Source organism: Alternaria dauci, chromosome 10, assembly GCF_042100115.1.
Source record: "Alternaria dauci strain A2016 chromosome 10, whole genome shotgun sequence".
NCBI lineage: Eukaryota > Fungi > Ascomycota > Dothideomycetes > Pleosporales > Pleosporaceae > Alternaria > Alternaria dauci.
The window spans coordinates 1127641-1153770 of record NC_091281.1 but is presented as its reverse complement, the minus strand read 5'-3'; the positions used below and the strand labels follow the sequence as shown (position 1 = coordinate 1153770).

The 26130-nt window shown below is 52.6% G+C and overlaps 6 protein-coding genes across 6 annotated transcripts; 2 read left to right on the top strand and 4 right to left on the bottom strand.

Moving 5' to 3' along the window:
• Positions 1–2559: 2559 nt before the first annotated feature.
• On the bottom strand, positions 2560–8899 carry ACET3X_009793 (uncharacterized protein). The gene is made up of 5 exons (XM_069455947.1): positions 8412–8899; positions 8024–8347; positions 7783–7961; positions 3807–7730; positions 2560–3758 (listed from the first exon to the last, which is right to left on the bottom strand). Exons 1-5 carry the CDS (start codon positions 8566–8568, stop codon positions 3171–3173), a joined length of 5172 nt encoding a protein of 1723 aa, XP_069302626.1. The 5' UTR covers positions 8569–8899; the 3' UTR covers positions 2560–3170.
• Positions 8900–13146: 4247 nt separating this feature from the next.
• Positions 13147–16827, bottom strand: ACET3X_009792 (uncharacterized protein). Its single transcript, XM_069455946.1, has 3 exons — positions 16180–16827; positions 15108–16127; positions 13147–15053 (listed from the first exon to the last, which is right to left on the bottom strand). The coding sequence occupies exons 1-3, from the start codon at positions 16549–16551 to the stop codon at positions 13638–13640; spliced, it is 2808 nt and encodes a 935-aa protein (XP_069302625.1). The 5' UTR covers positions 16552–16827; the 3' UTR covers positions 13147–13637.
• A 1365-nt stretch (positions 16828–18192) lies between these two features.
• ACET3X_009791 (uncharacterized protein) lies at positions 18193–20095 on the top strand. Its single transcript, XM_069455945.1, has 3 exons — positions 18193–18574; positions 18725–19105; positions 19160–20095. Exons 1-3 carry the CDS (start codon positions 18534–18536, stop codon positions 19920–19922), a joined length of 1185 nt encoding a protein of 394 aa, XP_069302624.1. The 5' UTR covers positions 18193–18533; the 3' UTR covers positions 19923–20095.
• A 1848-nt stretch (positions 20096–21943) lies between these two features.
• ACET3X_009790 (uncharacterized protein) lies at positions 21944–22700 on the bottom strand (the record flags this gene model as incomplete). The annotated part of the gene is made up of 3 exons (XM_069455944.1): positions 21944–22306; positions 22372–22624; positions 22693–22700. 3 exons carry the CDS (start codon positions 22698–22700, stop codon positions 21944–21946), a joined length of 624 nt encoding a protein of 207 aa, XP_069302623.1.
• A 526-nt stretch (positions 22701–23226) lies between these two features.
• On the bottom strand, positions 23227–25198 carry ACET3X_009789 (uncharacterized protein; the record flags this gene model as incomplete). Its single annotated transcript, XM_069455943.1, has 4 exons — positions 23227–23994; positions 24045–24831; positions 24903–25033; positions 25115–25198. The coding sequence occupies 4 exons, from the start codon at positions 25196–25198 to the stop codon at positions 23227–23229; spliced, it is 1770 nt and encodes a 589-aa protein (XP_069302622.1).
• Positions 25199–25450: 252 nt separating this feature from the next.
• On the top strand, positions 25451–26099 carry ACET3X_009788 (uncharacterized protein; the record flags this gene model as incomplete). The annotated part of the gene is made up of 2 exons (XM_069455941.1): positions 25451–25886; positions 25931–26099. The coding sequence occupies exons 1-2, from the start codon at positions 25486–25488 to the stop codon at positions 26097–26099; spliced, it is 570 nt and encodes a 189-aa protein (XP_069302621.1). The 5' UTR covers positions 25451–25485.
• Between the last annotated feature and the right edge of the window lie 31 nt (positions 26100–26130).

Sequence of the window (26130 nt, the reverse complement as noted above, 5' to 3'; positions counted from 1 at the left end):
ATTATCATAGTCGTCACTATCTGGTAAACAATACCGTTCTTTGAGCCATGTATATCGATGTCGTAATGGTGCATTCTTCTACCACCACCAGCAGTACTGAGGGCCTCGTCAAAAGACCTCAACCCACTCGGCGTCGCGGACTTGGAATCTTCTGCCCAAGGTCCTCTTGTTCCATTCGCCTTACTCGTCGGAATCAGGTGTATATTTACAGTTGTGTTCTTCGCTTCATGGTTGAGTACAAAAGTCGTTCGCTACCCAGCATGGGCGAGGAATAGCCCAGTGCCTCACCGCACCCAAAAGACTACGGACAATAAAGGGACAGTAAAGGGAACTAAAACCATTATTTATGCCATCGGAGTGGCAGCGTTAGCCTATGCTGCCCACGATTTCTCTGAGTTGGCTTGTGGCCATTGCTGTGTCGACAAAACTTCACACTCAGTCAGATTGACACGTATCTGAAGGCGAGCGGTGGCTCTGTCGCTTCCTCCCCTGTTGCTTCGTTTACGATACTCAGCTTTAACTCCGGTCTGATTCTGCTAGCGACTATCAATGTTGCATTGCTCCCACTCGCCAGCGCTCCGTTAATGGGACATTTGACCGATCAACAAAATCAATCCAGGATCTTTGAAAGCTAGTACGAACGTCTGGGTGGAATGATCAGTCAAGTGTCTATACGAAAAAACCCTCCTAGTATCATACTGGAACGAGCTGCAGTCTGGTACGCCTCGTGGACGTGGAATATGTCTACCGAGCCAATGGAAGACCAACGCAACTCGATTATCAACCGGACGACATTGTCAGAACGCGGCAACTTCTCCGCGGATGCCGTAAGGTTGCAGCAAGATATCAGCTGTATAGAGTAAAAGTGAAGCCATAGAAGTTGAAAATGGGGTCCTAACATTCAATACAAGAATGAACAGTTCTGGAAATGAACAGTCCGAATAAGACCAACGTTATATCGTTGTCAATGTTCGAAACAAAGACAAACCCGCCGTTTGGATAGATAATTACGTGTTTGAAACACCAAAAAAGACCAGAGCGACGGTCGTCTTCGCTGCGATCAATGGCTCAGTCATGGGAGACGACACCGAAACCACGGGGTTGTTCGATAAACAAATCACTAGTATAGCATGTGATATAGGTATCGAGTTCAGGGACGATATCCTCACCGTCGGGACGGCTCCCGATGCAGCGAGAGCACAAGGAGGGATCGTGGCACAGCTGAAAACTTCGAAGAAATTGAAAGAATTAGCGCTCTAGTTTGCTGTACCATCTTTTTCGAACGGTGCTTGCATCAATAGAGCAATGCCGATGTATGATGGCCCTTGGGTCGAGATTCGACTCTGATTTACCTCCACCAACAACGACTTGAACCAGGGTTGGGACATGGAGAAAATTTGACGTCTCACTAGTGATTCCATCGGAGTCGCTGCACTCTGCGCAAGTACTTCGACCTATACATATCCCGTAAAGATGCTTTGGAGCACCTACACACTCAAACTGGATTCAGGTCAGCCAATACTCTTGATTGTGCTCCCTGCTTTGATACTCCCGACGGCTGCATCTTTAGTCCTATGGACAGCAGGTCTACATCAACAAACCAAGATTCTGTATTATCAGCAAGCGAGACTGATTAAGATCATCATGTTCGCCGAGTCCAACTATGTTTTTCTCTCTCCCGAGGTCGATGGTAGAACGTGGATATGCCCCTTTGGCAGAAATACCTTTACACATCCATGAATACCAGCTGCGTCATCGGCGTAAAAACCCTGCCATTCTTCTAACCGTCAATGTGACTGTCCATCTTTCGAGTATTCTTTCGGATCCGCACACAAGTCCAGACATCACACCAACGTAATCTCAACCCGTCTCTCCCGTTCTTCCTATCTTCCAGAACAATGGAACCAACATCGAATGGACATGCAATGCCGTCGCCTTATCCCTATGCCGCAAACGTCCTTCCCAATCTATAGGTACACAACGCCATCGCAAGGGATTCTGGAGCAAGTACCCGACATATCACGTCATCGTATAGATTCTCCACAAAACATCGCCCCACGATCCTGAACCAACACTTCGCCGCATGGATCCCTCGCGTATACACGCCTCACAAAGTACTACTGTGCCGTACACAGCGGCACGGCGATATTGGACATGTAGAAGGATGGAGGCACAGTCAGGAACAGAAGGAAGTGGCACAGAATAATCCATGGATGAGGCACAGTTGATCTAGCGTAAGCCGCTTAAATCTGCTTACCCAGGTAGGCACACTATCGCGATCTGGTCGCATAGTGCGTTTGGGAATCTGGAAAGCGAGATTACGCGTTGCCGATGTGACGTGACGATTGAGTTTCGTGTTTTGTGGTGTGATGGTGTGATGGAGGTGCAGATGATGAGGGTCATGTGATGCAGTATGTCAAGGGCTTGCTTACCAGAGCCCTCTGTTGGTATCAGCGATTACGTTGATGATGACCGAAGTGCAGTGTAACGGATGCACCGCACCCGCGGATCATCACAGGAAGATTGAAGCAATAGCATGTCGTAGATAGAAAGAAGGCATGATATTTTTGTCACAATGGATCATCCATCAAAACCCTCTTATACATCCCATCAATCTGCCTTTGCAAATGTCCCAGACGAAGAAACCGAATTAAAAACAAGAAAAGTTAAAAGGTTGATCGTTTCGCTCTCTCCTCTATGCACACGCAAGCTCTCATCCGACGATAAACATGAAGACAATTCAAAGCCCTGGTTCCATCTCAAACTAAATGCCCTTTCGAGCCATCAACTGCCGAGAAAATATACATTACGGAAGTAGTCGAAGTGAAGTGAAGTGAAGTAAAGTAAGGGGGGTATGGGGCATGCAAACATAAAAGGCAAGAAAGAAGAGAGGTGTCGAACAAGGACCTCTCGGTGTCCAACTGACCATAGCGCGTCCAACGGTAGATGTGTGCCAGAGATGCGAGCATTGCAAATCGTTGAAAGCATAAAGACATGTCGAAGAAAAGATGCTGCTGCGAGCCTCGAGGGTAAACTAGGTAGAGCAGGTGTATCGGGGGTATGTCGCGCGCGGTATGTAAAGATCCCTTCCAGTACGCCGGTATGAGCAGGTAACAAAGAAGCAAATACATGAAGGTTAAAGTTGTGGGTGAGTGGATAAGCGCAGAAGCCTAGAAGCAGTTCAAGGTGCCCTTCTTCTTGCCCTTCTTCTGCGCATTGTTGAGGGCTGCCATACGAGCTTCGAGGTGGGCACGCTCAGCCTCAACACGAAGACGGGCGTTGCGCTCCTCTTCAACGGCTTGGAGAGAGTGACGTGCTGCGCTGCGCTCTTTGCGCATCACATTCAGCTCCTCTTCAAGGGTAGCACACTTCTTCCTGAACTGATCCAGATCAGTCTTGGTCTTGGTGCTTGACGCTTCGAGGTCAGTCAGCGCATCCTCCAGGGTAGCTGTAAGCTGCTTCTCAGCGAACAAGTGCTTTTCGATGGTACGGATGCGAGCCTCTTGGTCTTCGACCAATTGAGCATGCGCAATGTCTTTGCTTTGATGGCGCGAGGTAGGGGGGGAAGGCGCACTGGCCTGAGGTGGTGGGCTGCCAGGAGGAAGAGGAGGGAGAGGGATGGCAGGTGGTGGTGACGGCAGAGACGTGTGCGCGGTGCTCTTGCGCGCAGTGGAGTTGTTCGAATTGGATCGTTGGAGGTCTTCACGAGGATCGATAGAAGCACGAGCAGAGTTTCGCTTCGCGTCAACCAGTTGTGACTAATCATGTTAGCTTGTTGTTCAAAGTCAAGATGGTAATGAGCTTACCTCCAAGAGTGCGATCTTGATGCGCGACTCCTGTACTTCCTTCTCAAGTTCTTCGCCATGGTTCATGGCATCTTGAAGCTCGCGCGTGCGCTCAGTCTGTAGAGCCGACAATCGGTTGTTGGCAGCTTCATGCTGGTCCCAGTTCTGGTTGAGCTGATCTTCAAGCTCTTGTACGAGGCGGGCGCTCTTATGCTCCTTCTCGCTAACCTTCTCGAGCTCCTTCAATGTCTCGGCGTTGATGATTTCGAACTCCTTCATCTTGCCCTTGAGTGTATTAATTTCGTTGATGGCTTCCGTAAGATCTTTCCTAGCCGCCTCGCGGTCGGCTAAAGCCTCCTCCAGTTTGCTAGCGATGGACTTGCGTTCCTGGACTAGTGCCTCGATGTGAGACTGCACGTTGCTGATATCCGTCTCCTCGCCTAGTACAGCCGAAACACCCTCAAGCAACATGGCCATCTCGGACTTGGCCTTGGAAAGATCCGCTTCGAGCGAGGCAGATGTCTCTCGGTGAGTTGTGAGCTCGAGCGTAAGCTTCTCCAGCTCGACTGCATGTGTCTTCTGGATAGAATCCATGCCTTGTTGATGATAGTCAATCGCTGCCTTGTGCTCTTCGATCTGCCTCTCCAAGTTGGAAACAAGTGACCTGTGAGTGTCGAGTTCCTTCTCGGTGAGCGCTCGAGCTTCGGAGTCTTCCTCAATTTGTCGGATAATGCTCGCATGAGACTCCTCAAGCTCAGCAAGGCGAGCAGCATTGTTAACAGCAGTTGATTTGTGCTGGTCAACCTCGGCTTGCAAGGTAGCAATAAGCTCAGAGTGCTTGGCTCTCTCCTGTTCTAGAGCCGCCTCAGACTCCGCACCTCGGGTTTGCTCGATCTCGGACACGCGAAGAGCGTGATCAACTTCGAGTCGCTGCTTCGCAGACTCTAGTTCGCGAACTGTCTCTAGATGTCGCTTCTCAGAGGCCTTGGTAGCTTCAATGGCCTCAAGGTGCTTGGACTGCCAGTGGGCAGCTTCGTCACTGAGCGTGGTGAGCTGAGTGTGGCGAGTGGCGTCGTCTTGAGGTTCATCGTGACCATTGACAGTCGGTGTTGACTCAGGCGTATGGCGCGGGGATGGTATATCATCTGATGGGTCAACGCCCCTGGCAGAGGCCTTGAGGGTCTCAATCTGTTCTTTGAGTTCTTGTTCGCGCTGAGTGTGGGAATCCTTCAATTCCTTGATGTGCTCTTCGTTCTGCTTCATCTGATCCTGCATTGAAGCGACGATGGAAATGTCGAGAGGAGACCCGGCCTTCAAGCTGGAACGTTCTTTTGTCAGGCCACTGATCAAGGTCATCTTGCCTTCCATCTCCTTGCGTACGGATTGCAACTCCATCTCCAGATCCTGTACCCGCTCAGACCGCACATGGAGCTCGGACATGATGGTGTTGAGATTGACCTCGAAGTTCTGGATGGCGTCAGGGTCCTCTTCAAGAGTATCCAAGGCCAAGTTACGAAGCGAGGCGAATGCGCGGTTGGAGCGGTCGTTCGCGAGAACTGCTTGACTGGACTTTCGGCGGATCATATGCACAGATGGGGAGGATGGTCGGTTCGCTTGCATCTGTGCTTTCTGAACCTCCGACTTGAGCTCTTCGACGTAGTCGAGTGTGTCTTGATGCTCTTCCTGGAGCTCAGAGTAGGTCTGTTCAAGCCTCTCTATGCGCTCCTCTTTCTCGTTGTGTAGTAGTTTCAGTGCCTTCAGCTCTTGTATCAGAACAGTGTCAGGAATGTGTTGCTCTTGGTTCATGGAGGCGACTGATGTTCGTCGAGCCTTGGTCTCGTCATGACCAACGTCCGTCTCATCGTCGGGCACATTAGCGTTACCAGACTCCGCCAAGGACAATTCCGCAGACAATGTGCGTGAGGACGATAGCGGTCCATCCTCTGCTGTAACGCCATTTGCGCCTGCCTCTGCTAAGAAGGAGCTTGGTCGAGAGGAAGGCACTGACGTTACTCCGTTACGGCGTGCTTCATCCACAGAATCTTGGAGGGCGGCCAGAGTCCGCAAAGCCTCTTGGTACTTGCTGGCAAGCTTCTCGTAGTCTTGAAGTGTTCCTTCATGTTCAACGCGTAGGTCGAGCAGCTCTTGAGTGACAGTATCGAGTTTGTCATTGACAAAGCGAGTTTGCGCCGGGCTGGAAGGCTCGTCGCCTGCGACTGAAGCCGGCTTGACAGCAAAAAGGTCTTTTTGCTCGCCTGCACCGTCGTGCTGGGCAGATGTACTGGCTGTGAGGGGACGCTCACTCTCTTCAGGAATGGCATCCACGGGCGTGCCGAACTGGTGCATGCTCTCGCTGGTGACCCGCTTCTCCAGCTTAGGGCGCTTCTCGATGAAGGGATCGCTAGGGGTCTTGGAGTGACCGTTGACGTACGAATCATCAGCGGAATCCTTGTGGTCAAGCTCGTGGAGGAGATTGTCCAACTTGGCGACGCTGCGTTGCCTTTCCACGACATGCTTCAGTCGCTCGATCTCACGGCTCATGATCTCAGTCTCTTGCTCATTCTCAGCCAGACGCTCTTCCAATGTGGAGATGTACTCCTCGCTGCTTGTTTCATTCTCACGGGCCCTTTGCAGCTTCTCGCGCAGCTCAGAAATGATGGAGTCGTTCTTCTCAATTCCATTCGCTGAGTTGTCGATCTGGCGCTCGAGCGATTGGACATACTCTTCGTTGTTCGCGTCCCGTTCCATTGCCTTCTGAATGCGCGATTGCAGGTGGTGGTTCTGGCTTTCGAGAATTGCAATGCGTGTCTCCTTCTCCAGAAGGTCGCTCTCGTTGTTTGACAGAGATGATCGTGTGTTGGAAAGGGAGGCTTCCAGCGACTGGATCGTCTTCTCGTACTCCAGCACTACGGATTCGACGGCCTCGGCAAAAGAATTGGATCGTTTCAGCCTCTCAAGTGCAGAGTCACCAATAGCATCCTTGAGCATAGGCGTTTCAGTTTCTTCGTTGTCGCGGGCTTTTGTAATCTCGGAGATTAGCTTAGCGTGACGGGCGCTGAGCGCATTGTAGTTCTCCTGAACGTCGAGCAACTGGTTCTGAAGCTCAGCTTCGCGCTCGTCCTGTCGCTCGTGACGCTCTTGAGGGCTTGCTTTCTTCCTATCTGTACGCTCAGATAGTCGAATCTGGTCTCGGAGAAATTGGACTTCGGCCCGCAGGCGGTCGATGGCCGCCTGTTTATCACTGTCGTCATGGATTTGTTGAATTTGGGGCTTGACTTGGATAGCGCGGGCGCGTTGCGCGTACTGGACGGTGTTCAAGGTTTCGCTTAAGTGGAACTCGGCTGGGTTAACACAAGCAATCATGTAGGTGATGGCGTTGCCGCCAAGTGAGTCCTGCAGCAGGCGCGTGAGCCTAGAGTCGCGGTACGAGACGTAGCCCCCGTGGGAACGTGCCGACAGCTGAGATATGACTTTGCCCAAGCTCGCAAGCCCTGCATTGATGGATATACCCTCCCGAGCCCGCTCGCCCTGCGCTCCAGTGTTCTTCAACCTCTCACTTCCTGCCAGATCCACAAAGTGCAACTTGCTGTCGACCGTCACCCAGCTCTCGCTTGAGGAGCCCGACATCATCTCGATTGGGACAGATCGGCGCTTCTCGCGAGTCGAGGTAGGCGCGGCAGGTGACGACTTCTTCTGGACTAGGTTTAGACTGAAGACAGCATGTGAACGGGAAGATTTGGCGTTGACCGCCGTCGCATCGGTTTGCCGGATTGCGGAGCCGAAGTTGAGCGCACCCAGCATATCATCGACTGAGTTGATGGGAATCTGGGTCAGGCCAGTTAGGAGGATGCGACCGTCGCGGTCCTCGCGGATGTTTACTTGGGGCCTGTCGTTGGGAGCCACGTGCTCGGGGATCAGCAGGTCGCGAAGTTGCTCGTTGTAGATCTGCATTCGTCAGTTGCTTGCTTTTTTTTCACTTGATCAAGGCTTCTGTTACCTCGACGTAGGTCGCCTTGAGCTGCCAGTTGCGATTTACTGATGATGGTGACGACGACTTTGTGGAGATATTGTGCATCCCTGACAGACGGCTGCTTGGTGCGCGGATACCTGACGAACCCCGATTACTGTTGCCCTCAAGCTTCTCGAACAGCAGCGCCGCAGCGCGAGGAATGATGCCTAGTCTGAATTAGCATGACTGTCTTGCTTTTCTTTTTTTGGCCAAGCCATGTCCGACATACCCATGACATCGTTGTCCGCCTGGTCTCGCGGGCCTGTGGTACCCATGGTATACGACTTTCCCGCGCCGGACTGGCCGTATGCGAGGATGGAGACATTGTAGCCCTCGACAAAGGACTTGACGCTGTCTGCGACGTATTCAAACACACCCTCCTGCTCAATGTCCTCGCCAAACACGCGGTCAAATACAAAGACCTTCTTGCCGCCAGGGGCATCTATGGTGAGACTTGAGGGCGATGTGACGTGACAGAGGGCGCCGCGAAAGCGCTGTGGAATGAGTTCGTAGCCCGGTTCGCCGTTTTGCAGTGGCGGTCGCACTCGTACAGCTGCATTGGACTGTGGTTAGAATGGCTGGTGGATGGCAAGCGGAGCCTGAAAGAGTGCACCTACCAACTTTGACTGCGGTCCTGCTGTCTTCGTCTGAAGCCCTACTGCCGCCGGGTTTGCTGCTCACGCTCATGCGACTGGAGCTGCGGTTCGGTCGGATCATTGCGCTCATGGGCCGCGGAACGCCGTTTGCGGGCGAACCTGGTGGTGAGGTGGCCATGGATGCGGCTTACGGCTGCGCCGTTGTGTGCGAGTGGTGTATGTGCGCCGCCTGTTGAATCTTGTGTGCTGTGTCTTGTGTGCTTTTGCGTCGGAGGGAATGCAGATCCAGCAAAGAGTAACTTGGGCGCTGTCGCAGCGGCCTTCATCCGCGGAAGCAATGTTGCTGATGGCAGTGGTAGCGGTAGTGAAGGTGGTTGGTTGGTGCGAGCGCGGTTTAGCCGCCTAGAACTGGAGATGGCACGCGGTGTGGGTTGCGTGGGCAGCGACTTGGGCAAGGGCACACAAAAGAAGACCCTTTGGAATAAAAAAAATGAAGACGCGGATTATTTTGCTTGTGAAGGCCCTTTGAGCGCAGGCAAGCAGGGCTTACTGGGGGGTTACCAGCGCGCCAGATGCCCCTTAGCGTCCCCAGGGGCCGCCTTTGGATACCCCAGCCAATTGCTGCAGGCTGGCGCAGGTAGTGTGCCGTACCTGTGCTGTATCGGCGTCTGTGTGCCTGGCTAGGACCGTACCTAGATAAACCTCGGCGTGAATTCCACTCACTACTGCCTGCGCGCTGCCTGACTCCCGAGTCAACTGCTGCTCGCCGGTCCCACTCGTGTCCGGGGGGCAACGCATGCACGCTGCGAGCGTCCTGTTCCCCTGCGTCGAGAGCGACGCCCTCTGCCCGCGGTATACAGTGGCAGGGCGTGGTGCCATTGGACCGCCACAGGAGCAATATAATGGCTTGTAAAGTTTGTTTTTGTGTCGTTCGCCCCTGCTCTGAACCCCCCACTAGCCCTCGCCGTCTACTGGTAGTCTTGCCTCATGGCCCATCTTCTAACCTGAACAAGGCCACGCAGCTTTGTCATGCCACAAAGGAGCACGCGCAGAGCACGCGCAATGCCATTCATGCACCGGCAGCCCGCTCCCGGCCTTGTTCTCCCCTACGCAGCCATTGCGGCTGTAGATCCCCTCCGCCTCATCTCATTGATGAGGAAACATGTCGCCAGCCTCTCGACAACAAATGCTGGCGCGTTTCAGCTCCGCTGGCCGTAAGCGAACTACCCGTCCCTGGCCTTGGCACAGGTGACGACCGCTGCAGAAACGCTGTGGGAAACCGCATGCAGAAGAGGGGCATCTACTGCAAAGCCGCCTCGAGCTGCATGCGCAAAAGTGCCGGGTCCCTTGCCCTTTCTCCTCTTCCACCGCTGCGTGCATGCATGAAGCCACAGCAGGTCTTCGACACAAGGTGGTTGTTTCTAGCGCCCTCTGCCAACGCCCTGTGGCTTTGGCTGCTCGTCCCGTAGCAGCCCCTTTCTGCCAAAATGACAAACGTACGTGAGCAGCCATGCGTTGGTCTGGCGTAGTCCCTCCGCCGGCCCTTATTGTTGCAATTCTACGCGTGGTGGAACTTGCCGTCCGACTACCACCAACGCCCGGCGCCCAAGTGATTCATGTCCACCGGCGCGCGCGCGCACCACTCCCCAAATAGGAAGTCGCATCGGTTCGACTTCGACTCCATGGCCACTTCTTTATCCGTCGCTTTCCACAGACAGCTTCATTCTACGTCAGCCTCATGCACACGTTGGCCAGGAATAAAACTTGAATTGGCTGCAAAACTTGGTGCAGAAGCCCTTGACGCTCCCACGTCACTTCCTCCTTGGGACCGGACATGAGCGGACCTGTCAATCTGTATCTCCACCGCCACATCTTCGAGCAGAAGCCGTGGCAATAGCCCAAGCACACGCGCAGGCTCCGCCGACACTTCATCCCCACAACAGTAACCGAGCATGGCGTAGGACAGCAGCACGTTTGGGGTGATGCCCAACCACTCGCGTACTAAGCACATCGCCCACAATGTAATAACAGCCGGCTATTATAGCTGCTTAGACACGCAGCTACGGGACCATCTGCACGACATGCCTTGATTCCTCGTCGATCTTGCATGCCGTTGCACGTTATCATCGTTCATGGCCAGAGAAAAGGCTAGAGGCAAACGTCATCAGTAATCGTTGCAACGACAGATTATGAATCAAGAAATACCTAGAGCAAGTTTCTATCGAGCACAAGAAGAGCTACTGTATCCATCGCCTGTCGTTCTTCCGCACTAGATCCGAGCAGGAAAGCCAGGACCCACCATCGTTACAAGTCCCTAGCTTGTGTACGCGAGCCACGAGTTCTCCAAGATGCGAAGCTTAGCCGCATGCCAACCCTGACCCCCAGTTCGTCTCAGATTTGACAAGTTGGGGATGTCGAACATCTCCACGCACTTGCATCATAACACATCGGGGACCAAAGTATGCTGACTCTACAACCTACGCGCCCGATTTCGAAGTTGCAATAAGAATACCGAGTAGGAATACTAAGACTCTTGTCATGTGCTCTACACTTTTCAACCGATGAATTTCAACCGATATCCTCGCTCTTATACGTGGGCCACAAGCGAGATGTTGACTACTGCATGCTGCAGCCCCATGTTGAACTCTATTTCGACTGCAGCTTGCAACTGACTCAAGATTCATTGCCCGCCACTTCGCCTCCCTGTGCCTTTGCCGTCTTTGTTTGATGGGCAATCGATACGTTACGGTCCTTTTCAATGCCGTCCCAGGCCTTTGCCCCCACCCGGCCCTTTAACTCATGGTGTCATCACTGTGATCCGCGGCAGCATGCAACCAACCGGTTTGAACGTCTTTTGAACAAGGATTATACCAACGGCCGTCGGGTACTATAAAACTACAAACTCTATTAAGCCGGTTCATGCAGGTAAACCGTCACTCGATTGTCAGAATAGAGCTAGCTGCGCGGCTCCCTGACACTGTCAACATCGGAAACATGTAACCTGTAACACACGCTACACTGCTGGCCTGTCGTCTTCTAAAGTTGGACTTTCCTGAAGACGCCATCGGCCCTCGCGTGATCATCCGACGAAGCTCGGCTCGACTTGCACAGGTGTATGACATTACAGGACTGCCCCTCAATACACTACTCAGACCTCAACGGTCATACCGCTAGACGCAGCTAATGTAGGTCCTACCATTAGATTCATGCAACAACGCAGCCGCTGTCCATCTCTGGAGTACAATTACGGATTCCGTGTCAGAAAATCCCTGCGGCTCTCCACAGCTCTCCGCTCACTTCAATCGATACGTGTGTTATCCTCTTTTCGTACATCAGCCAGTGTAGGAGGTCTGCCATGTTTCGTAATCGTACACCAGGATCATGCATGCGAAGACTGTCTTGAGGTATGCGCGGCGATGCTGTCAAATTGGCGCCCAAACTAATGGCAACTCTCTTGCATCACCCCGTTGACGATGGGGCAGTCAATACACCCGCTCCAGATCGATGTAAATCAGCGTATGAACCATACGGATGGTCAGTTGGCATACGTCACAAACTTAAAAAGCCAAGTATTATGAACAATGTCATATCCGCACCAACACAACAGCATCTTCCATCACCCCAACGGTACACACATACTGATGCAACTCGATGCACATGTTTTGCCAGTCTCAAGTCTGTGCCTCTTGCCTTCCTATCCACTCCCATTCCAACAAAATCTCATACTTGAAGCATTTAAAGCCCAAGTGCAGCTGACGAATCAGCCATCTGCATCTATATCATGCAAAGCAAATCACACCGAACCTGCAATAGACTCGCGTCAAATGAAATGAAATGACATATCTTCAACAAAGTCAAAGGTGTCTATTGAGTGCGCTTCCTTGTTGCTAAATCAGAAAAAGTTGATCGATTTGATTGAAGTCTTGCCAGCAGGCTGTAAATATGACTGAAGAACTCAGATCAAATCAAAAGCAAACACACGATTCTCGCTCTGCCGTCGAGACCGAATATACAGATCCTATCACGTTGTTTTCTGGACAGGAAAGATACCTAGGTACTCAGATCCACGAACCAAGCAAGTGACTATCAGCCCAGAGTACGTAGCGAAACCAGCTCTTCTGCATGTTTGAAGACAACAAGTCTATATATTCCAAAGTCGTCCATATTGACAGCAGTGTAGTGGCCGTGACCAATGTTCGTCCACTGAGACGAGGAAGTGACATGATCGCAAGGCATACACGCGTGGATCGCCTGACCCCAAAATTATCAGATGGAAGCAATTCGCCACCCATAACCTCTAGAAACGTCCACAGCGATCAACCCCCCTAAAAAAAAAAAAAACTTGCCTAATTAGGTGATGATGTTTGGAGATGCAGATTAACCTGACCAATTTCACCACGTTTTGGCAGATTATGGACCTTCCATCTGGTCTGCCTTTCTTTCTTCTCATCTTGTCTTTTTAGTGTCAGCCGAAGGAGTTTTCCCATTGAAGTATTTTAGGTGCAGGACGTAGACGATATGAAAGCGAGCTTATGTGCTGAAAGCCGCTATGGTCTGCTACATAAAGGGTTCGTAAGGTGACCGTAAACATGTCCAGTCGCGCGAGTATGGTGCAGCTCGGGGAGGTGTCTAGTGTGCAGATGTGAAGGAGGGTGCATTGTTGTCCGCCTAGGCTGGGATACCTTCAACTTCACTTTGATACCAATCGCAGCCAGCTAACTGCAACCGAGCATATAAATGTTACAGATGGCAAGGAGGCGCAATACAGGTAGATCGTTTGTATTTCACAACAAAAGGAGAAAGTGGTATTATCCTAACAAAACAACAGATTACAAGCAGACATACACACGAGCTACCTGCTCGTCAGCCTAACGCAACGGAAGAACGAACGCCTTGGGCTCCTCCAAGGACCTTTTCTCCTTCCACTACTCATCTTCAGGCTTTATACCCACATACTGGAGTTGCTTCCATCCATCCGTCTTTCTTCGGGTATGACCACAATAAACACAACTCTTCTCATAGAAACATAAGGAATGACCCAAAGTAGAAGGGGGTCGTCTCAGACAACAATGTTCTCAAGGAGAGTAACGAAGTGCAAAACAAGAAGATAGGGTCCCTAGGTGTAGCCGATCAACGCCAGGGGTGGGTAACATGGTAAGGAAAAGGGCATCAATGCTAATCTCGTTTCGATCGCTAATGATAAGACAAAGTAGATGAGGAATAGAACAAGCAACAGTGACAATTGGCTCATCGCAGATTGTGGCGTACAGCAGTGTTGGGTCGCTGGAGTGGTGTCGCGTACTTGGACACGGGTATCATGTCAGCGTGGACATCGTTGCCATCCACATCATCATCGTCTTCGATGATACGAGTTGGCACGACGGGAATGTCGTGCGATCGGTGCTGTAAGCTGTGGCGGTCTGGTGTTGTGCTGGCACTGGCCATAGACATGGAGGTGCTAGACCTGTGGCTTAGGTCAGGAGTTGGAGGAATGCTTGAGCCTCGGTTGGGGCGGAGCATGTTGTCCTCATCGCCGTACTCGCTGCCAATGGTTGACTGCGCGCGGCCTCCAGCTGAAGACATCTGGCCGACGCTGCTACGACGGTCACTGTGGTTGTCATCTTCCGTGTCAGCACGCTGGGCGAGCTGAAGGCCCTCTACAGCTGCAGCACACTGTTCAGAGATGTTGCGAATGATGTAGGCGATCGCGTCGGTCTTGTCGCGAAGGACACGGTCGGCAACGTCAACCATGGACTGGTTTGAGAAGCGCTTGGAGTTGCGTGCGGGGTTGTTGAATAATCGCTGCTCCATGTCAGGTGTTACGTCCTCACCGTCGAGATGCTTGCCTTGTGCAGTGCTTGCTCTTGATTCCTGACGGCTCTCAACACCGGCTACGCCGCGGATAGTACCAACCTCAGACTTGTCCTTGATGGACCTGCGGCTTGGAGTTTGAGCCTGTGTCTCAGCATCCTCGAACTCATCCTCGTCCTCCTCGGGAACATCCTCAAAGCCGGCATCCATGTAATTTGACATGTCGTCCTGGTTGAGCGACTTGACAATGTGCTCCATGTGGTGGGTTTGGCCCTCAATGAGGGCACGAAGGTGAAGCACAACACGTTGCGTTTCGTCTCTTTGGCGCATGATGGCACCGTTGGTGTGCTGTAGAGCAGCGAGCTCCTTCTTGTTCTTCTTCCTCTCACGCTCAAGCTCCTCAGCGATCTCTTGTTGAAGCACAAGCGCCTCGAGAGCATCATCACGCTGCTTCTCAGTGCCAGACAGCCGGACGGTAAGTCTTGCGGCGTCGTCCTTCTGTTGATCAATGAGACTGGTGAGGCGGCGGTTCTCACGCTTGTGGTTCTCGATTTTGACCTTGAGATCTTGGGTCTCCTTGGTGAGCTGCTCGGCGAAAGCCTGAAACTTGAGGAATTGCTGCTTCCAGCTCTCGAGCTCCTCGACCAAGAAGTTGTTCCGCTTCGTGACCTTACCAAGCTCGCTGTCCAAGCGTTGCTTGAGGTTGATGAAGTCTGTCCAGGCTTCTTGTGCGTCACGCGAGTATTGGTTGCGCTCGCGGACAATCTCGTTCAAATGGCGCATCGACACCTTGGTCATCAATGGCTTCTTGACGGAGCCTCCAAATATGGCCTTAACTCCAGTGTTCCGGCCCTTGGGTGGTATTAGTATGTGGGCAGATGTGTATTCGCGCGGCTGGGTACATACCAATTTCTCGCACACATGATCCATAACCGACATAACCGCATCTTGGGTCCACCAGTCGGGGTCCTGGATGCTCTCAACCTCGCCACGCATCACGATAATTTGGCCTGCGGGGATGAGCTTGCCACCGCCATACGCTGATCGCAGATGCTGAGGAACACCAGTCGGTGACACTTCACCATTGAGAGCCTGTGTCAGACGTTGGATCATCTTGGTCCTCTGGCCCGCCGTTAGGGCGGTCGGCGGGCTGGAGGTCAGGACGAAGTTGCGGTCCAAGTCGACGACAAGTGCATCTGTTGGAGCTGTAAAAAGCGACCGGCATTCTGAGGTTACACCCAGAATGTATGGGCCCGGCTCTTGGACCAAATCTTTGACGTGACGCGCATGGACGACGGGTACGTACAGACCGCTCCACTCGTAAACCCTCACGCAGAAGCGGATAGTCTCGGCTGCAATCGTGAGCATCGCGGGGTAATGGCTGGTGAAAATGATTCGTCGTGTTGGTGATACAGCAGCCTCTATCACACCCACGATGTTGGGGATTGACAAACACGTGAAGAGCGGCCACATGGCGAAATTTTGGAACCCAGTAGGCGAGGACGGGAACTGGTAGCACAGCGCATAGTCCTTCATGTCGATTCGAACCAGGTCGTTCAGGCGAGGGGCAGGGAAGCTGAGAATACGCGACACCTCTTCGGCGTGGAACAGGTTTGTAGCCTTGTTCCAGTGAATCCACATACCGCGCAAGTAGTCGCCGAGCAAGTTGTACAAAGGGTATCGGGAGAGGAAACTGAGGCAGTATGGAATCCAGTATGTCTCATCTGGGTTATCGAAAAAGTCGGGCTCGATTCGCTTGCGAAGGTCCCGGATAGTCTCAGCCCTCTTCTCATCAGCGCGAGACCAGACGCGCAGTGCAATGCCGTAGAGAGTGTGCGAAGAATCTTGTTGTAGAACGAAAGAATGGTGAACGCAGTGCGGCTGGCTCCTGCCAGTGCAAATCTCGACATCGTGAGGGAAACATGCCTGTAACATCAGTCAGTAGGATGGCAACAATGGCCGTGTTGTATGAACATACTCGCATAGCTGCATGCAGAGATCTCGCGATATCATTGTCTTGCTCTAATCTTGGGCTGCTGCCCAAGATCTCGGGAAGCCAGAAGGTACCCACTGCACCCTTCATGTGCCCAATCTTGCCCTGAGATGGCGCAGGCGCCTTCACCCATTGCGACGGCTCCCGTCCAACACCGCACACCATGTAGGCATGGGTAAGAGTCTTTGGGCTCCTCGCGCCCTGCTTGACGTTTAGAGTCGACGGAAGCGGCTGGGTGATCCTCGAATGAAGCGACGAAGTCCGGCTTGGGATGATGAGGCTGTGGTCGGCATTGTCTCTTGTGGGAGGACGCTCACTGGCGCCAGTACGAGGTCGCAAACTTAAAGAAGGGGCCATATTGGCGGGTTCGTCGACGTCGGTCCTGTCGATTTGGCCGTTCGGGTATGGTTGTAGGGAGCGGCAGGCGGAAGAATCCAGTAATTATTATGACAGTAATAACTGTAAACACATGAGGCTATGCGTGGAGGAGTCGGATAGGCAACCCGCGAGGACAAGAGAGAGCGGACTGTGAGTACTTTTACGCACTCCGTCAATTGAAAGCTCCGAGGTCACCTTGCTGCGGGCAGTAGAGGAGGATAGCAGCAAGGGGGAATGATGGCTTTTGGGGAGCTCTGCCGCAGCGCGCGGACTGGATGCTGGGGGTTGAACGACCCGGAGACTAGCATGGGTGGCTTTCACAAGTTTCGGTTCGAGGAAATGAGAAGCATATCCCTGCTCCTTCGCAGGGTCCGTCTCAGGGCACGGTGCACGGCGCTGTCAGGGGCGCTCTTCCTGAATAACGGCTCACTCGACTTCCTCAAGCGGCGCGACGGTAGCAAGGGCCGCAATCAAAGAGACGGGCGATACAAAGTACATTGTTGTGACTTCTCTCATGGCACATGCTGTGAGTGTTTCTGCGGCCACGTCAAGCACCCAAAGCTCTGGTACCACGACTCGGTCAGCGAGAGCGTGCAGCGGCCTCAGAAGAGAACCCCCGCTGGTGGCAATAGCGCCGTGTGGAATGGTCTTATGCTGAATACCGCATTGGGATGGATTCGAATCATTCGCAAGCCTTGTGCACGATGAGCACGTCTGCAGCGTGCATTCTCGCAGCAGCAGCATGCATGAGCAGAGTTCCCGCACTTGCAGCTCGGACGGACCGCGAATGGAAGTGCTTAAAAATTGGCGAGCCATACCCCTGACGGCCGGTGGCTATCGGTCGCTGCCCAGGGCGCGATACATGAAGATCGCTTTCAGGCCCCCCAGGCACGTTTGGTCCTGCGTGGGAGCTGGCAGGCGGCAGGCCCTTTCTGCAGGAGAGTTGCGTCTAAAATGGACCGTCGAGTTGTCGACCAGATACTCGATCGGCTCCACAGTCCGGTAAAGATGGTGGCCACGTACACACAGTAGTCTCGCGTGCAGTGGACCCTCGAGAGCCAGACATTGTTGTCTGCTGAGGTTTGCGAGAGCAGCTGCAATTCGTGAGGCTGAAACACCGGGCAGTAATGTTATCTGGCAAATCGGGCGCCTTCGCCCAAGATCGGTCACGCAAACAAGGACAGGACTGGCTGCAGCCGGACACGACGAGAACGACTCGATTGCCTCTCAACAGCAGCAAACGAGCGTAAGCGCATAAATCGGCGCTGTCGACGTCGGTTTGATCTGCGCCTGGTGCACCTCGACGTAATTTGACGTGGAGAATACTCCGACGCACTTAAGGAAAGGATTCCCAGTCGACCGAAGCCTGGCGAGTGCGCTGGCGGCGTGCGACTGCTCCGGCCATGGTTCGTTGAAAGGCCACAGACAAGTCGCAAATTTGTGTGTTTATGGGAGGTTTGCGCGTAGAGATACAGTGACCGAGAGGGTGGAAAGCGTCGCGATAGATCTGCACTAGACGAGGGACGAGCAGCGGACAGAGTTTTTGGATCTCGCGCTAGTCCAAACCGCACAAACTTTCACAGCTGCCACCATCTGCAGTCTTGCGTGCAGCTTCCATCCAAGCAACGTTGCGAAATTGCTTACCACGCAGATCTGCGAGGTTATCACCACGGTAGATTTGCATTCTGGTGCCAGCCGTAGCATCTTCAGCCGGGACGATATCTGACTTCAGCCACAACGCCCATGCACGAAACTTTGCCTCGCGACCCGTCATTGCCTCACACGCCACAACACGCGTCGCATCCGTCAACAGCACATACCGCTAGACCTTCTCTGCGCCTGTTCACGCCTACGGCTTCTCCGCAGCCCTAGGTGTGAAAGTGACTTCCCGTCGGCTAGATCTGACGGCCTAGGTATTGGCGATCTAATATCACGTTACTCGTCTCCACTGTTTGCGCGATATGACAGATGCAATGTCGCTCAATGAACTATGCAGCATATGGTATGTCTAGCTGGATTCCCCCCGTACTACGGGTAATACCTCGGAGAAGTCCATAGTCACTGGTAATCGACCTGGTTTCTGCTCTGCTTTCCCGTGACATCAGCCAACACAACAAAACCGAGACCGGACAGAAAGCTAACATCCAATTAGTCATAGCAACAAGTCCAAATACAAATGTCCTGGGTGCAGCGCACGTACATGCTCGCTGCCATGCTACAAGCGCCATCAACAGAATGCGCAATGCTCAGGCAAGCGAGACCCAACAAAGTTTGTCAAGAAGTCTGATCTGGTAACTCCAAAGGGTATTGATCACGACTACAATTTCCTTTCGGGTATAGAACGTAACCTTCAAAAGGCAGAGAGGGTTGCAGGCGCCACAGCGGAGAGCACTCCTCAAAATGGTCTATCTAGCCGCCAGCGAGCAGGCGTCTCGTACAGCAAGCTCGAACATGCTGCCGGCGTCAAGATCATCCAGGCGCCAAAAGGCATGAGTAGACAAAAGGAGAATAAGTCACACATGTCTGCTACAAAGTAAGTCTCCCGGCATTACCATGCTCATATGACACTGCTGATCTCCGTGTTCAGAAAGGCTTCGCGTAACATAGTATGGACTGTTGAATGGTTTGATGAAACCAAGAAACGTGTGATTACTGAGACATCCTCTACGCAATCGATAAAGGATGCACTGCCCTTCGCACAACATGGCACAGACGGTACAAGTAAGAAAAGAAAGCTGAACAGCGAAGCCCCTCAGCATGAAGGTTCTCCAACAAAATCTACGCCACAACCGCAGGACGACGTTGCGCCCGCTTCAGCGGATCAGGTCAACAATGCGGAGCCAGAGGTAATCCCCCCCGCACGAGGAACCCTTGCTCCAGAGCAAAAGGAACGTCCATCCAAAAGACACGCGGACATGGCAGACACACCTACTCGACACAATCGCGACGATGAACCAAGCACCCAATCCATGGGCGATGTGCAACACAGGGTTTTTCTGCTAAAGCCACGCACTAGCACAAACCGCCACGTCCTCATACCTCTAGATCCCTCTCTCACCCTAGGCGAAAGCTTGCATGGGCGCACTATCCTTGAATTTCCAACCATCCATGTATTCCCTGTTGAGATGGAAAAGTTGCCTGACGATTTTATGCTGGAAAAAGAATACGCCTTGTTGGAGGGGGAGCAACAGAAAGAATTTGACGAGATGATGAAGGAGCTCGATCCTGAGATTTTGCAACGCCTGAAAGAAGGTGACGGTAGTGTACAGGTAGACGACAAAGGTAGCGAGGATGTCGATGGTAAGAAGATACTAGACGTCCTCAAGCAGGATCTAGGCGGAAGCTTGTGATTTGCGGACCGAGAAGTGCAGCTACCAGAAAGTAATCCACCCTAGTCAGCATTAAGGATACGTAACGTTGGCAAGCAGATACAGGCATGGAACCACAAACGGCAGGCAGATGGACGATTGGAGTAATTCCTTTTGTCGCAGAAGCGCTTTGCGCCCATGTCATCACAATCACATTGATTCTCCCTCTTCGAGCAGCACCATCGTCCCATTTCCAACTTTCCAATACTCTTTCCAGCCACTAATGACCAGGGTCCTTCTTCCCCTCCTACCCCAATCGGAACGGTACCCTGCTTGTATACTTGCTTTCCCTGATTCGTCATCCTTCGGCCCGGCTATGATTGCTTCTTCCATGCACGTATACGCCATACGCCACCGGTTACGGCCGTCAACGCTGTACCAGTGTTTCAAGTCGCATCAGCAGTCTTGCTTTTCTTTTGGTCACTTTGGTTCTATGGTCTGCTGTCATGCAGGTCGTCAAACACGTGTACAGCAGACCGGTGTCCATCGTCCCGCTACCGAGCCGTGACGCCCTCTACCATTATCCTACCGCCCCACATTACCAGCCGTCGCAATTTCTATCGTCAACGTCAACATTATGAAAACCAACCTTGAGATACCGACCAAGACCGGGGCCGATACCGATACCGATAGGAAGGGCAGTCAGTCACAAGGATCCCCAGTTCGCAATGACACAGCGTCCCCTTGATTATGTATAGCTGTGCTAGGTCCACCCAGCTCCCTCGCGTAGCTTGACTAAGGTTCTCTCCCACGCCATTCCCATCGCATACCCCAAGTCCGCGAAAATATGGGGGAATGGCTGAGTGGCAAACACGGCATCCCACGGAGTCGAAGATATTAGAACTAGAATCGAGGATCATGATCGCTAAAGCGAGACGCAACGCGCCATCATTGAGATACTAGCGCCATTTCACATATAGCACCACATGTGGAGTCGCGCGCAAAATATCGGGTTGATATACCGGTGCCAATGGTTGTCAAATTAATCTACATTGGCGGCGGAGATGATATTTTGTAGGATTTTTTGGACTTTTTCGTGTTCGATTTAGGCTGCTGATTGGGCGAAGGATGCCGATGTCCCACCGTCCTCGGAGGTAAATTTAGGTGCTATGGCATTTCCTGCAAGGTCGAATCCCGAGATTGTTCTTCTGCCTTCGCGGGCTGATGACTGCGATAGCCGTTGGATTCTAGGTCCGCCCCGGGGGATGGATGACGGAGAAAAGGGTTGGTGGACGTGCGCCTGGACATGATGCTAGCATGTTGCGCGATCATAGAATAAGCCAATCTAAATGTTGCTGGGTTTGGATTGGATCTCACGTCTCGAACGGACTCAGATCTGCCCGGTGGTGTCTGTCCGATGGTGTTTGTTTCGATAATATTCCATGTGACACGCAACGTTCCTTGACATGGCTATACAGAGTCTCGAATTCAACAGCATGCGGGACACGCTATTCGGTTCCAGAGCCGACCACTCGGGTTTCGTTCCTCCATACAGGGACCAGGTGGGTTCGCCATCGCGGCATGGAGTGCGATCAGGATCGTTAACGTTGACTGCAACTGTGCCGTATCAATTATTGGAAATTCCTTGCTCTACACATCCCAGTATGACTCCAAACTTGCTTGAACAGACTGATGCAGTAATCTGAGCGAGCAGAGTACGCGCTCTGTATATAGCTGTAAAGTTTAATGCAACTACGGTATGCGCGCGTCGGGCGGCTAGCGAAATAGCTTCTCAGGGCTCTCGACCCCTTGGGGAGAGACTATTGCATGGTTGTTTCTTGCGTACAAAGTCTACATGGTACTTGAAAGTTAGTGTCTGTAACTATCCTGATCCGTGTGAAGAGACGTGATGGGTTGCGAAAGTCATGGTCAGATTCGATCATCCTTTGTACATCGACGTAAGAGTTTGCCACTCTTGTTCAATTATGTATTCAATTCAGCCAGCGATGGAGCTTTCGTGATCCTAGGTCGCTTCAAGCCTTGTTATCCCTCCATCTAGAGACCTACTTCTGGAGCTCCAACAAGCCCTTGCTCTGCAGGTACTCGACAATCTCCTTAACACTGTCCTCAACACTCTTCTGGTCGCTCCTGATGTGAATCTCGGCGTTCTCAGGTGCCTCGTACGGCGAGCTGATACCAGTGAATTCTGGAATCTTGCCTTCCCTTGCCATCTTGTAGAGACCTTTTGGATCGCGCGCCTCGGCGACTTCGAGTGGTAGGTCGACAAAGACCTCGACAAAGGCCAACGGGGAGTCTGAGCCGGTGGTTACAGCGTGTAGTTCGCGAGCCTGCTTGCGGTCGGCTTTGAAGGGAGAGATGAAGGATGTGATGGCGATTGTGGACGAGTCGGCGAAGAGCTTGGCGACCTGTAGAGAGAGAGGTGTTAGCTGGCAAGGTCTCTCTTAGTTGTGTTGTGTGCAGAACGTCGTACCTCAGCAATTCTTCGGATGTTCTCGTTTCGGTCCTTCTCGCTGAATCCAAGGTCCTTGTTCAGTCCAAATCGGACATTGTCGCCATCAAGGCGGTATGCCGCGAATCCGAGGTGGAGGAGATGCTGCTCAAGTGCTGTCGCAATGGTCGACTTGCCAGATGCAGATAGTCCGGTGAACCAGATGGTGAAGCCTTTCTGCTTGCGATATGTGTTGCGCTCGTCGCGCGACAGCGAGGGGTGCCATGTGATGTTGCTGTTCAGTTGGTCAGTTCGTGTTCTCTGCACTGCGCGTTGACGCGGGGTAGTTATGGCGGGGCTCACGTTGACATGTTGGAAGCTGTGATGAAGGTTCAGAACTGGCGGGGTAGACGAGGAATTGAGACAAAGCAGATCCTAACGAAGTTTGCTGTAGGGTGAAGGTGTTTTATGCCGACGATCGACAGGTCAGTGGACGATTAGTATTTCAAACGCGATCTTGGGGCTGTTGAGAAACATCGAATTCTTTTAGCGTTAATGACGCGATACAGGTCCACTCAAGAGCGGGTAGGGCTGAGAGCGGAAAACATTCCTCACACAAGACATGACACTATGTCTAGAATGGTACGGCTAATGCAATGCTTCCATGGAGCCCACTCTATCACTCTAGGTACAGTCAGCGGCCATGAAACAAGAAGGAAACGATAAATCAAAGTACAAAAAAGCTTGTTCTCTTCGCACTGTGCATGCTGATAATCTGCTCTGAAGACAGACACGATTTCTGTTTCATAGTGCGTAAACGTAGAGTACTGCGCGTGTCTTCACATGACATCTGTAACCAAGGTACAACGCATCAAAACCGAGCATCTTCATGCTTGCTCAAGAGAACCCGTTCCCCCCAAAGCTCGCAGCCCTCGCTCTGTGTCTCTTCTCTCTTGCTCTCCCATCGTCCTCGAACCCGTAGGCAGTCTGTACATCCCCCCTGCTCCCGCTCTTCCTCAAGCCTCCGCCAGGCGGAACGGGATCAAAAGGCTTCCTCCTCCTCACGAGCTGGTATCCCCTATCCAACTCCACTTCAATCGCACATCTAATCTTGAGCGCTGTAACCGCCGGCCACACACTCCGCTCTCCCTTCAATATCCAATAGTCAATCGCCTCTTTCGTTGGATTCTCAAGCAGCTTGAAGAAGTCGCTTGGAGTAAGTTCAGGCACCAGTGTGAGACTTGGGCCTGGGATGTTTTCGTCCAAGAGGAAACGACGGATGGAAGCGGGCAACAGACCCAGCTCATCGAGTTGTTGCAACCTGTGCTGAATTTCTAGAACTACAAGACGCAGAATTGGCATACTCAGTCGCCAGCGGCCGTCGTGTTTGGGATTGGGATGATGTGAGTCTGAGCGTAGGAAAGGTGCGAGGTAGGGCCGGGCTTGCGAGACAATGAAGTGGTTCACGTTGAAGAGCTCGCCGATGCGATGGAGGGGAGACTCGCGGTCTCGGTACGATGCGTGTGTGTAGGGGCGGAAAGTGGTCTTCGAAGCTGGAGACCAAGGGACAATATTGCCTTCATCGTCCTTGCACATCATTGTTACAGAATGGTAGAGAGTTGAGGAGGCTGTAGCATTGGAAGCAAGGGCTGCAGACCAGATGAGCTAGGAGAGTCAGTTCCTGCTTGAACATGGGGAGAGGACGAAGTACTTACGACATTGGGAGCCGTCAGGTAGTTCAGAAGGTTCGGTATTCCTCCACCACTAGCTGTCGTGACGGTGATATTCAGCACTCTTTTCGTCCTCGTGTAAGCTTCTTCAAACGTCAAGTCTCCCACGTTTGCTCTCAGGACATCTTCCAGGACCCCAACATCGAGAAAGTGTCCTTCTCTCCACCATCGTCTCGAGCGGCGTATCAGCGTGCCTATCCAGGCGGTTCCTCCAGCGCCCTTCCTGTAGGGACGGTTTGTGAACGCCGTCAAGTCAATCGTATTGCCTGTCAGGAACTCCAATAGCTCATCCTCGGTATGGACACCCACCAGTGCCGCTATCAAAGCACCGGTAGCAGTCCCGGCTATGATTCTGGGCAGCAACCCACGCAAATGGAGCGCTTTTACAACACCAAGATGACACATGCCGAAGACCTGTCCGCCTTGCAACACCAACACGGATCTACCAAACGCCTGCCTTGTGTCATGGAGAACATCCAGTTTGGCCTGGTTCGTTAAGCCCGTATCCGAGTTTCGCGACGTGGGGTATTGAGTGAGGTTCTCGATGGCGTATGCGACTTGCGTGACGTAGTCTTCGATCAACAGCTTCGTGCCGGCGTATGCGCGATTGTACAGGTTTGGCGCTGTTATGTTGCCAAGATTGCGAACGAGCCCGCTGCGAAGAAGGTTGATGAGGCCAAGGATGTCATTGTTCTCCTGAGCTTCGTAGATGGCGGAGAGACGTTGGTGGATAAGGCGATGGTCGTAGTCTTTGCTTATCGCGGTCTGTCGCCTATGTCGTCGTTGTCAGCATTTGTCCGGTGTGAGCATCTCCACCCAGAATTGCGTGAGGGTTCTGCTTACCACATGTCGTAGTCGAGAACCTCATCGAGCTTGTACGCGGCCGCCTCCCATTCCTCGAACAGCCGCGCATCCCCGATGGCTTCCAGTAGCAGATCTCTCTGGCTCTTCTGCACCCACCACGCGTATAGTCTCTTCAACATATCAGCATTCTATCCGAAGACGGAGCAATTGGCCCAAGACGGCCATTCAGTAGCAGAGGGAAGCTGACGCACTCGTTGCCAAAAGAAAGCCACGTCGAAGAAGCATAGGAGGAAGCTCCACAGCGCCCTCGACACGACGCTCAGCGCTTCACTCATGGCGTAGAGCTATTTCGGATAGTGATCGGCTGACGGCGCCGCTGTGTCAATAGTCGCATGTTCATTCGTCCCGTCTGCGGAGATGGAGTGCCTTTGAGCATGTGGGAACGCCTGTCGGACTTGATGCGGACTTTCACGTGCAAGTCAGCTCCAGACGTCAGGGTGTGGCTGACTCGGGCACTAGCCACGTGGCGTTAGCGGCCAACCACAGTGCGGGGCATTTCGTGCCCTCGTCATGCTTGATTTGACATTGCATCCTCCTCTGGTATTCTAGACAATAGTCAAAAATGCCTGGTTCCTCTCTTTGGCTAGTCCCGCCAGCTGACCATCCCTTGAACGAAGTTATTCCTCGTCTTATCGACAGGACATCAAAACAGTTCAACTCACCCCACCGCTTCCTTCCTCATGTGACTCTGACTTCAGAGATATCCCCATCCAAGTATGGAGCAGACCCTCAGGCCTGGCTTGAATCGCTCGATCTACCATCTAGACAGGACGTACACATCAAATTCGAACGTCTAGGCAGCGAGGATGTCTTCTTCCGGAAGCTGTACATCAAGTGCGAGAAGGGCGTAGGTATCAAGAAACTAGCACAACAGTGTAGAAAACACGTCGATGGGTTCGAGGATGAGACAAACACAATGGCTTGGGCTGAAGAGCAGTATATGCCACATCTAAGCCTGATGTAGTAGGTCCATCGAACCTGAACGCTTTCACCGCTGACCATTACAGCCACGACTGTGGCCAAGTCGATGAAGCCGGCCTGGCATCAGTGGATACACTCGACATCAACTTCGAGGGGAAAAAGGAACTGGGTGGTTGGGCAGGTGGAAGGGTGGTCCTCGTGCCCACCGACAAACCAATCTCTCAGTGGCAGCCCATAGCCGAAAGGGCAATTTAACATGGTGAAACAAAGCGCCGTGGGGAACAAT